The following is an 11030-nucleotide window of genomic DNA, read 5'->3' on the forward strand; positions in this document are numbered from 1 at the left end:
CTACATCCTGGCAGGCTGCGGGTCGGCGGGCGGAGCAGGCTGAGCCTCCAGGTCCAAGGCACCGAGCGCTCCCCGCTTCCCGAGGGGCCGCGGCACCTCCAGGTGGTGGGTCTGGCGCAGTGGCAGCTCCTGCCTGTCCCCCCTGCACTGCGGTGACACCTGCTCCAGCTGGCTCGGGTGAGTGGCCACATACAGCGAGCAGTCGCCCAGCCCCGGCGAGTCCCTGCTCAGGACGGCCGACTTGGGTCTCTTGTGGTGGTGGTCCGCTCTGCCGGGGCTCGGTGGGTGCCCACGGGACGGGCTCGGTGGCCCACAGCGGGGCCGGCCACACCACGGCTCCTCCTCTGAGGGCATCGGGACCCGCGGTCCGGCGGGGCTCCGGCACCGCTGGCCCCCGGCCGGGCCCTCTCCTTGCTTCTCGGGGGCTTCTCCGCGGGCCGGGAGCCGCGCGTTGGGCACTCCCTCGAAGATGAAGTAAGCGGGGTTGGTGTAGCCGGTGGCCGGCTCCGGCAGGCTGCGGGGCCGGCTCCTGCGAATCGCAGAGAGGGAAAGGGCTCAGCATCCCCCCGCTCCGGGGCTCCGGCACGGCCGAGCCCACCCGGGCTACCTGAGGCGCTGCGAGGGTGGCTTGGGGCACGTCGGGGGCTCTGCTGCCGGCTCAGCATCCTCCTCCTCCTCAAAGCTGATCCACTCTGCAAAGGCAGCGAGGTCTGGCCTCACCCCACGGCCGGGGGACAGAGGGCAGCGTGGCCCGGGATGTCCCCGAGCCCCGGGCAGCGGGAGGGGGCTGCGTTACCGTAGAGCCTCTCGCGGGTGCCGCTCCGGCCCCGCGGGACCCGGACCCGCATCCAGCCGCGCACGGAGCCCGTCTCCTCGCCACGGTGGAACAGGAACGTCTCGAACTGCTGGGCCGTGCTGCCGATCGCTGACCTCAGGGCGAGGCAGCACTCGCCTGCGGGCACAGCGTCACCCCCGGGGCTCGGGGGACACGGGAGCCCCCCGGGAGCAGCAGCACCCGGAGCAGGGTGGGTGCCAGGGTCCCTCCTGCCAAGCTCCAGCTACCAACCTCACACCCAGCAGGCTGTAGCCTGGGGGGGCTGTGATTGGCACCCCCCTGCCACCACCGTGGCCCCAGTGTCACCATCCCCACGTACCGTAGGACTCGCAGCTCTCCACGCCCTTGATGCTGAGGAGCAAGTGCTGGTCCCCCAGGTACTCCAGGTCAGGCAGGATGGGGTTCAGCTGTGCACAGAGAGGGGGGGCTTGGGGGGCTGCCACGGGGTAGGGGGGATGGGGGAGGCTCTGTCCTGGGGGGTGGTGGCAGCTGCAGCTCCCCTTGGGGCTCAGGGTACAGAGCCAGAGGCAGGGATGGGGATGAGGATGAGGATGCTCCAGGCTACGCACCACAGGCAGATGCTTGGAGGACCAGCCCAGCTTGAGGAACCCAGGGATGTCACAGTTCTGGAAGGTGTTCTCCCCACTCCGCTGCACCTCTGCGGGGGACAGAGGGGCACACAGCTCCAGCCAGGCTGGGTCACCCCCACAGCCACCCCCAGCACCTCAGGCACCCCCTCACCCTCCAGGCAGTAGGAGTGGAACTCGATGTAGCACTTGCTGTGGCTTGTGGTTTTCAGGATCACCTCGATGCTCTCCCACTCGATGCAGGCCAGTGCCTCGGGGCCGGAGCCGGGAGCTGCAGGCAGGTCCTGGCAGGTCAGGGTGTGCCAGGGCTCACCCCAAACCCACCCGAGGGGTGAAAGACGCCAGCCCTTACCCTCCTTGGGCACAAACTGCGACGTCACCCCCACCTCAAAGGTGGCAAAGACAGGCGAGTGGTCACTGGTCACGATGTCATCAGTGCAGCCTGGATGGCAGGAGGGACAGCTTGGGGAGGGTCCCAGAGCCCTGGGCTCCTGGGCAGCACTGGTCACCCCTGGCTGCTGTGTCCCCAGGGTCTCACTCACCATAGGAGTTACACACCATGTGGGTCTCTGGGTGCGACTTCCACAGGATGCGGTCACACCACGAGGGGACATTGATCCGCATCTAGAAAAAAAAGGGAAAAGCAGCTGGTTCTGTGGATGCTCTTCTGGGTTCCCCTGCCCAGAAGAGCATCCCAGCACCCCAAAAAGTGAGTTCCATCCTACCCAGACCCTGTTTTGGTAGGGGACAGGTTGATGGAGCTGTGGGGACTGAGCATCACCACACAGCCCCCTCAGCACTGTGCTGTCCCTGTCCCCAGAGGTGTCCTGCTTGGAGGGAGGCCTCTGGAACTCACCCCCGTGGGCTTGGACTTCTGCCACACGTAGGTGTCCCGGGTGCCCCGCTCATACCGGTACGTGGGAGGGAAGGAGATGTCACCCTCACCTGGAATCAGGACACGCAGGTGGCATGGGGACCATGGTCCCTGCCTGTCCCCATGGGGTGTCATGGTCCCCATGGGAGGCTCACACCCATGGCTGGCACCCCTTTCCCGGTGCACACCAAGGTCCCCCAGGCTCTCAGCACCTCGTGCAGAGCTGTGCCAGGAAAGGGGACCTTGAGAGCTGGGGGTGACATGGGGAGGGCTCTGGGGACCCTGGGGCTGCTCTCTCAGCAGAAGGAACAGCGCCCTTGTCCCCACACTCACTGAACCGCAGGAACACCTTGTTCTTCTCCCGCTCCAGGTTGAGCTGGTCAACAGCCAGGAGGGCTTGAAACTCCTTCTTGACAATGTGGCTGAGGATGTCCTGTGCCAGGGAAGGGACAGTGACCCCCTGGACTCCTCTCCCCCCGCTGTCCCCAGCCTGGCACCTGCAGGCTCCCACCTGCACATCCATGTCCAGGCGGTAGTTGAGGTCCCCGAACCAGAAGAGGTGGGTGAAGCGCAGGGTGAGGTCGAAGCCCCCCAGACGTTTGTCCCCCAGGGCCAGGGAGTGCAGGATGTCACTGTAGTTCTGGTTACGCCTGCAGGGGGACAGCAGCACCGTATGAGCGACCCGGGGACACCTCGCTCTCATTCTCTTCCTGCCAGCTGGGGACTGGAGCAGCCCCACAGCTCCTCAGGGCTCCTCCAGCCCCCTGAGACACCCACCTGCCCCATGGCAGCCCCACCCTCCCCATCCCTGCATGACCTGTGGGTCTTCTCGCTGCCAGAGGCCAGGTGGCAGTTGACAAAGCCGAAGGAGGTCCCATTGAAAAGGAAGGAGACGCCCACAGCTCCCTTGTTCCCTGCAGAGGTGTGCCACCACTGAGCTCTGGGGGAGCCCAGAGGTCCTGTGCTGTCCCTCAGGCTGTCCCCTCCCTCGGGGTCACCTCCCAGCCCCATCCCCTCCCTACCCAGCGTGTTGGCGATCCCGGTTTTCACGCTGGAGGTGTGGACATGGCTGATGCGCCGCTGGTGCTCCGGCTTCACCAGCACCACCATCTTGATGCTCCACAGACACTGCAGGGCCACCTGTGGTGGGACAGGGACTGTCCCCCATCCTGCCCCACGGCCAGGAGGATGGGGCTGGACACACAGGTAGGTCAGCGTGCCCCTGACTCCTGGGGACAGCACTCAGGGAGTCTGTGGGGCACAGGGTGTTCCCTGGGCTGATTTGGGGAGGGGGGTTGGGGTAGGAGCTGTGGGGCGATGGCTGCTGGTAGCCAGCCCCCCAGGCTGCCAGGGGCTGGCTGTGCCCGCCGTTACCACTCGGTAGTCGATGGCCATGAGGGTCTTGAGGGAGGCGCAGAGGAACTCGACCCACTCGCGGTCGCCCAGGGAGTTCTCCTGGGTGCCGATGACGTAGATGTCGTGGGGGATGCAGGCCGTGGTCTCGTCCTGCGTGCGCCCCAAGCCCCTCGAGGTCAGCCAGGAGGCGAGGGAGTGGGGTGGGGGCGTGCTGCCTGCGGGCAGGGACATGGGTCACACAGAAGGGACGTGCCACGCTCCCCAGCTCCTCCCCGGCACCGCTCTGCCCATCTCCAGGAGCTGCTGGGGTGGGAAGCAGCGTGCCAGCCCCGTGGATCAGCCATGTGCATCCCGGACTGCTGCTAGCCCAAAACCCTCATGATATCCCTGTTCCTCTGTGTCCCCAGCAGCCTCCAAGTGAGTGGATTGCCACAGGACAGACAAAGCCCATGGCAGTCAGATTGATTCTTCTCCAGCCTCCTCCTCAAACTGACAACCAGCTGGGACTAGAGGTTTCCTGAGACACCTCCCCAAACCCAGCCAGGCTCACAAAGAGCCACAACAGCCTCCCAGGACAAGGCCACCTTCTCCTGGCCCCTTACCCATGTTCCACGTCCCGACATACACCGAGATGATCTCAGGCTCGTCCAGGTTGGAATGCTGGATCTTCATCAGCTGCAGCAGCTGGCAAAAAGCCTCTCGCTTCTGCAGGATGGTGAGGGTGTCTTAGAGAGAGGGGGGGGACAGCACCCCAGGATCAGGTGGACATCACCCCAAGGTGCAAGAGCCAGCTTGTGGAGGTGGTCACAGTCCCAAGACCACTGATTTGCTGCTTCCCATATTCCCCCAGGACACGCCGTGGGCACGGCAGTGCCGCTCACCCGCGCGTTGGGGAAGATGAAGTCCCTGCTCAGGCTCTTCTGGTTCTCGCGGGCACACACCAGCCTCACCTTGCTCTGCACACTCTGGTACTTGATCAGCTGCAGGACTGAATGATGGGGGTCAGGGGGGCATGGTGGCCCCCACCTCCCACCACGGGGCAGTGTGGGACAGGAGCTGGGGTGTGACAGGGCATGTGACCCCTCCCCGTGGCTGCAGGCCTATGGCAGGGAACCCTACAGCCCCAAAGAATGCCGCTGGCAGGCAGCAGGAGTGCAGCAGCCCCTCACTTTTATCCTGTGGGATCACCTCCTCCGCGGAGCCGCTGCCCCGCTTGGTGACGGTCACTGTCCCCGACTCCACGTCCACCTTCAGGGCCGCACGCTGGGACTTGCCCGCCTTCACCTGCACACGGGCACGTGGCTCTGGAGTTGTCCCCATGCCTGCCCTGCCCAGCAGTGACACCCGGGTCCCCCCGTGTCCCCAGCCTCACCTCGAAGTTCTGCACGGCCAGGGGCCTGGCAGCTGGCAGGGGGGCCACGGCCACGCTGGGCAGTGCCAGGTTGTGCCTTGTCACTGTCTCCTGCAGTGACTTCAGCACCTGCCAGAAAGACAGGCAGTGTGCTGGGGGCACCGGGACAACTGGGAGCCCTGGGCTGTGCTGCCACCAGAGCTTGGGGTGGCAGAGGGGTTAATTTAGGGGAGGGGGAGCTGTGTCTCCTCCTGCACCATGACAGGGGTCAGGTACCTTCTTCTCCAGCGAAGAGAGGAGGTGGTTGACAGTGGAGATCTTGTTGAGGAGCAGCTCCAGGTCTGGGTCGCTGCTCAGGAAACCCTGAAGGGGAGGATGGATAATTTTGGAGCAGCACGGTGGCACTGGACCGGTGGATTCCTCGCTGTGGGTCTGGGCTGCTCCACAAGATGTGCCCCTGGGGGCTGTGGGGGCACTCACCTGCTCCCTGGCCGGACTGCGAGGGGACACAGGGGGGTCGAACACCCTGGCCAGGGTCTCCAGACCCGCCAGCGTGAAGTCGATCTCACTGCAGGGGAGGGGAGAACGGGAGAGGGGCGGTGTGGGCGTTTCCCGTGCCTTGGCGCGACACTCAGCGACACACAAGGTGGGTCCCACCGTCCCCAGGCCACCGACCTGTGCAGTGCCCGGCAGGCAGTGGCGAGCGCGGTGCTGAGGTGCCGCAGCTGCGGCTGCCCGTGGCACAGAGCCTCCAGGTCGTGCACGTGGTGGGTCAGGTACTCGGCCATGAAGCCCATGAAGTCACTGGCCGGGCTGGGAGAGGGGCGGACGTGAAGATCCCCGCTGGGCATCACCATCCCATCGGCCGGGGCGGGCAGGGGCGCGTTACCTGCTGTGCACCTGCTCCTGCAGCCTCTGGTGCAGCTGCTGCGGGATGTGGGTCCGGCTGGAGGGGGGAGCGCCGGGACACGGCACCGTGTGCCCCCAGCCTCGGGCATCCTCCCCGTCTGTGGGCAGAGTCACCAGCTCAGCGGGACCGTCCCCGCTGCCAGCCTGGCACAGCCCCCGGCCCCTCCCCGGCTCACCCGAGTCCTCGTCCGGCCGCGGGCGGTGCACGGGATGCAGCAGGGGGGTCACCAGCCCGTTGTTGGGGTGCTGGTAGGCGCCGATCAGGTCGGGGAGGGTGCGGAAACACTTGGCTTGGATGCCCTGGATGGTCTGGGGAGGCAGAGCGGGGGAAGAACCATCACATCCCCTCCTCTGCCAGGGCAGCCCCAGCCCGCTGAGTCCGGTGGGTCTGTCCCTCAAAATGTGCCCGTGGTGAGTTGGAAGGGCCAGCTGGACACCGGACCCGAGGGGTGAGTGCCATGGAGACATCAGCCTCCTTCAGCAGACAGGGATTCTCCCTATGGGCTCCCAGGATGCTCTTTTTAGGGGGCTGAAAGGGCAGCTGCAGAGAGCTGGGTACCATGAGAAACCCTGAGGGAACATGGGGACAGGCACCATGGGGCTGGCTCTGCGTGGGCAGGCTGTGACAGGGTGCGTGGCAGGAAGGGACAGTGTCGGGATGCTGTGCGGAGGGAGCCTCTGACGGCCCCGAGCTGGAGTGGCTGCAAAGCGCCCGCATCCTGCAGCTCGCACAGAAAACAAACCACAGGCTGGTGCCACCTCCCCGGGGAGGGGGACGAGCACCCCGAGCCCTGCACAGCTGCATCCTGCACACAGCCAGCTCCGAGGCACCGCCCAGGCCGGGGGGTGCACCCACCTGCACGGAGAGCAGCCCCTCGTCATCGGGGAGGATACGGTAGGTGTAGACGTGCCTCTGGAACCTGCAGAGAGCAGCTGAGGGCCCCATTCTGCTGCCCTGTGGCAGCGCTGGGGGGCCCAGCCCTGAGACAAACAGCCCATCCCCTCTGCAGGGAGAGGAGCTGAGCCAGCATCTCTAGAAATAAATCATCACCCTCAGCTCGGAGCCTGCGGGAGGATGTGCAGTGTCCCCCTGCTCCCAGACAGCCTGGGACAGCTGTGACTGCTCCAGCACTCACTGGGCTCCCACAGCACTCCCTGGGCTCCCCACAGCACTCACTGTGGGCTTACTCACCCCACAGTGCCCTGGCTTTGGGCCAGGCAGAGCCTTTGCCGTGCTGCCTGTGGGGCCAGTGCACATCCCTGCCCGTGCCACCATCCTGTGCCACCAGCCTGGACTCTGGCTCGTGCCCCGCACCCCAGTGCCCTAATTTGCAATTTGTCCCACACAAAGAGCCAGGCCAGTGAAGGAAAGGGGGTGCATCCTGCCAAACCTGCCCGCACAGACATGTGACAAGCAGGCAGGAAGGGTGCAGAGCAGGAAGGGTGCAGAGCAGGAAGGGGGCAGGCAGCAGTGCTCTCAGGGGCTGCACACCTGGTTTCAGGTGTGGGAATGGCAAGAGGCCCCATGTTGGGGGCTGTAGCCCCAAATCCCCAGCATGGGAGATGCTCACAGGCCAGCAGGCAGCCCGAAACAGCTCAGTGTGCCCTGGATTTGGGGTTGCCCATTCAGCAGCCATGGTGCTGGGCAGGGCTGTGGGCCCAACCTTCATCCTGCTCCCAACACGAGGATCACTCAAACCCCGGTGCCAGGGAGCTGCCACCCCGCCCACCCCACCCACATCCCTGCAGCTCTTCCATGAGGTTTTGGCGGTGCCTGGAGCAGGGAGAGGCACAGAGGGAGGCAGGCAGGGGACAAAGGCACAGAAGCCACAGGCAGAGGCGGGGCAGGGACTCACAGGAGGCACAGGGCATATGCCCCCTTCACCGACTCGCTGTCCCGCACCAGGAAGGAGCCGTCCCGCCCAGCCTTGGCCAGCAGCTCCTCGGCCACCACCTGGCTGATGTCGCCGTGGTACCACCGCGCTGCCGCCATCCTGCAGGGCCGTGTCCCCGTCCCAGCGCCGCATCCAGCTCAGCAGGGGCTGCTGGGGAGGGGGAAGGAGAGGGAAGGAAGGTCCCCGGTACCCGAGCGTGGTGCTGGCTGCAGGTCCCGGCGGGTGACAGGGAGCCACCGAGGTGATGCTCATGGGGACAGGGTGCCCTGCGGCCGGGCAGCGTGGCAGGAGCACCCGGGGGGCAGCTGGGGGAGGCTGGGGGTCCGGATGATCCTCATCGCGGAGGCTCCAGCCTGCAGGGAACACGGGGGCAGATCAGCGAGCAAATCCCTCCTGTTGGGGGAGTCCCAGGAAAAGCGGCCCTGGGCCACCATCCTGCCGTGGTGTGCGGCGAGGACAGGCCATGCCGGCGGCACCCAGGGGTCCGACCTCACCCCACACACTCACCGTGCCTCACAGCCGCCGTGCGGGGCTCCCGTGGCTCCTGTGGGGTGCTGTGAGCAGCGAGCTGAGCTTTCGGGGTTCAGCCGAGCCGGAGCGGGGCCGTGATGCTGCTGGGCTTCCCCCGTGTGTCACAGCGGCCCCGTGCCCCCCACGCTGCCCATCGGGGCGGAGATCGGGGTCACGCAGTGCCCACCGCGATGCCCTCGGTCCCCGTCCCTCGGGCCGGCCCCGCTCGGTGCCGCTCGCTCGGCGGCCGCGCTCTTCCTCTTCTGCGCGCCCCGCTCTCCCCAGCCCCGGAGCGGCTTCCTCGCTCCTCCTCCAGCCCCGCTACCGGGGCCAGGCAGCGGCCACGGGGGCTCGGCACGGCGGGGACAGCGGGGACAGTCCCGCAGCGTGCTCTGCCTCCACCTGCTCCCCGCACATCCTCCCCGGGGATGAGGGATGGGCAGAACGCTGGGACAAGGCACTGCCAGTGGTGCAGGATGGCAGAAAGCCCCTGAAATATGTTTGGGGCAGGGCTTGAGCTGCCCACTCCTGGGGACCTGCGCTGGGGCCGAGCTCTGCCCTTGGCAGAGACGGAGCTGCGGGCACCGGGCACCCGCTGTGTGTGCCCTGCCTGCAGCAGGGAGGGAATTTGGGTTCAGGGGCTCGCGGGAAGGGGTCAGGAAGGATGGAAACTTTTCCCAGCAGGACAGGGTTTGGGCAGCGCCGCAGGTCCTGGGTGCAGCCCCAGAGGTTTTACTCCTCGTGGCCTGGTGGCTCGAGCGGGCCCACACGCGTGTGGTGGCTCGAGCTGCCAGGGTGATTAACAGCAATTAATTACAGATGAGCAGCAGTCACTGTCTGCTGTCCAAGTGCCTGGCAGCTCCAGAGCTGCTCAGGAGATAGATGGAGAAGCAGATTCCTTCTGGAGGAGGATGAGGAGGGAGCGCTGTGCCAAGCCACGCTCCTGACTGTTCCCCACCCTTGGCACCACCGCACATCCCTGCAGCCCTGGGCCAGTGCTAAGGGACTGTTCCCCCCACCTCCTGCCCCAGCCCAGAAGTGCCAAAACCCCCTGTGAGGCTTCCTCCTGACTTCCCAGCCTTGAGAGGAACCTGTGGCTGGGCCAGTGAGAAGTTGGGCCGCCTGGTTTATTTTGGGCTGGTGTTCTGGTCACACAGCAGAGGGTGCAACTCTGCCCAGCCCCTGCCGTGGGGACAGACAGAGGTGGCAGGTTTGTGTGGGGCTGGAGACACCCATCCTGCTGGAGCCCCAGCAGTGCTGCTCCATCCCGTTACTTAACAGCACAGCAGTAATTCCTGGCAGGCATGGAGGTGCCTGTCTCCTGATTAATGCCATCCACGCCGCTTAATCCGGATCAGGGGAGAAAGCCCAGGAGCTCTGAAGGGCTTTGGGAAATCAGCAGTGCCTGCTGTGAGTGTTTATGTAATGTGGCTGTGGTGTGCAGTGCCAGAGGCGGAGCTGGGACCGAGCCAGAGGCACCTGGCAGCTCAGCCAGCACCTGGGCACTGGTGAGGCTGGGAAGGCAATGTTGGCTCACCTGGGGGCTCCAACTGCACCAAGGCTCCCTCCAGAGGCTGTGGATGCAGGAAGACCCATGGCCCTTCCCTGGGAAGGCAGCACTGGCCATTGGGACAGAGGGGTGAAGCCACCACGCTCCACCAGCCCCACGCCCGCTGGTGTCCTGCCCCTCTGGAAGTGGCTGCTTGAGCAGTGCTTCACACAGTGACTGTACCTGGAGGGATGGTGGGATGAGGAGATGAGAGGAACCTCTGCCATTCATTACACAGGAAAAAGGAAGAAGCCTCTTTAATCTCCTGATTATTTTGAGCTCTGTTTCCTTCCCCAGTGCTTGGTTTGGAGCACAAGGAGAACGTGGGAAGGGATGTGGGCTCTGTCCATCTCCCCACTGTTTTGGGGAGGGGAATTATCTGCTCCCCAGATAATGGGGAGGCTGAAGCCACCCAGCTGGGATTAGGCTGAGCTGAAGGGACCCAAAGTGAGCCCTGCTCTCCCCCTCACCACACTGTGCAGACCCTGCAGAGCCAGTGAGTGGCCCCGGTCACAGGGCTTTCATTAAGAGCGTAACAAAGAGCCACAAACAAAGCTCAGGATTAGGTGCCCCAGGCACAGAGCTGGGGGCCCTGGCCAGGCTGAGGGTGTCCAAGTGGGGCTGCCTCCTCCTCCTCCTCTTCCTCCTCCTCCTCTTTCACCTGCCAGTGTGAAGGTCACAGTTCACGTGTTCCCCTGACTGTGGCAGAAATAGCACCAGTTAATCTGGAACCTAAGCAGCTCTCCTGTGTGCAATTAAAGAGATCACAAGTCTCGGCCCTGGGGAACGTGTGCTGGCAGCTAAAGCCCTGGCAGTGGGGCTGCTGGGCATGGCATGGCATGGCATGGTATGGCATGGCATGGCATGGCATGGCATGGCATGGCATGGCAGCTCCCTGTGGCCATGAGGGAACAGGTGACCTGTGTTTGGGAGGAGTTGGTACCCAGGTGATAAATGCTGTTGAGCTGATGCAGAGGCCTGGAGGAGGCACAGCTCCTACAGGGATATCCTGATCCCTGTGCTCAGCTCTGGGGGTTGAGCCAGAACTGAGTGCAGCCCAAAAGGAAGAGCTTGAGTGGTGCTGGAGGTGAGGAGGGTGAGTGGGGCCTTGCTGGAGCAGTTTGTAGCTGCCCTGGGCTCTCCTTGTGCCCCACCCCCATAGCC

At 65.1% G+C, this 11030-nt stretch overlaps 1 protein-coding gene across 1 annotated transcript; it reads right to left on the bottom strand.

Moving 5' to 3' along the window:
• LOC121331787 (phosphatidylinositol 3,4,5-trisphosphate 5-phosphatase 2-like) lies at window positions 1-7905 on the bottom strand. The gene is made up of 25 exons (XM_041396539.1): window positions 7769-7905; window positions 6769-6832; window positions 6089-6221; window positions 5893-6010; window positions 5679-5816; window positions 5484-5571; window positions 5280-5366; window positions 5025-5132; window positions 4822-4936; window positions 4534-4640; window positions 4255-4357; window positions 3671-3867; window positions 3319-3436; window positions 3114-3210; window positions 2808-2946; window positions 2630-2729; window positions 2279-2367; window positions 1965-2046; window positions 1775-1864; window positions 1577-1693; window positions 1405-1493; window positions 1155-1242; window positions 797-952; window positions 608-692; window positions 1-529 (listed from the first exon to the last, which is right to left on the bottom strand). The coding sequence occupies exons 1-25, from the start codon at window positions 7903-7905 to the stop codon at window positions 1-3; spliced, it is 3174 nt and encodes a 1057-aa protein (XP_041252473.1).
• Between the last annotated feature and the right edge of the window lie 3125 nt (window positions 7906-11030).

The sequence above is a fragment of the Onychostruthus taczanowskii genome, unplaced genomic scaffold, assembly GCF_017590055.1.
Source record: "Onychostruthus taczanowskii isolate IOZ18803 unplaced genomic scaffold, ASM1759005v1 scaffold13, whole genome shotgun sequence".
NCBI lineage: Eukaryota > Metazoa > Chordata > Aves > Passeriformes > Passeridae > Onychostruthus > Onychostruthus taczanowskii.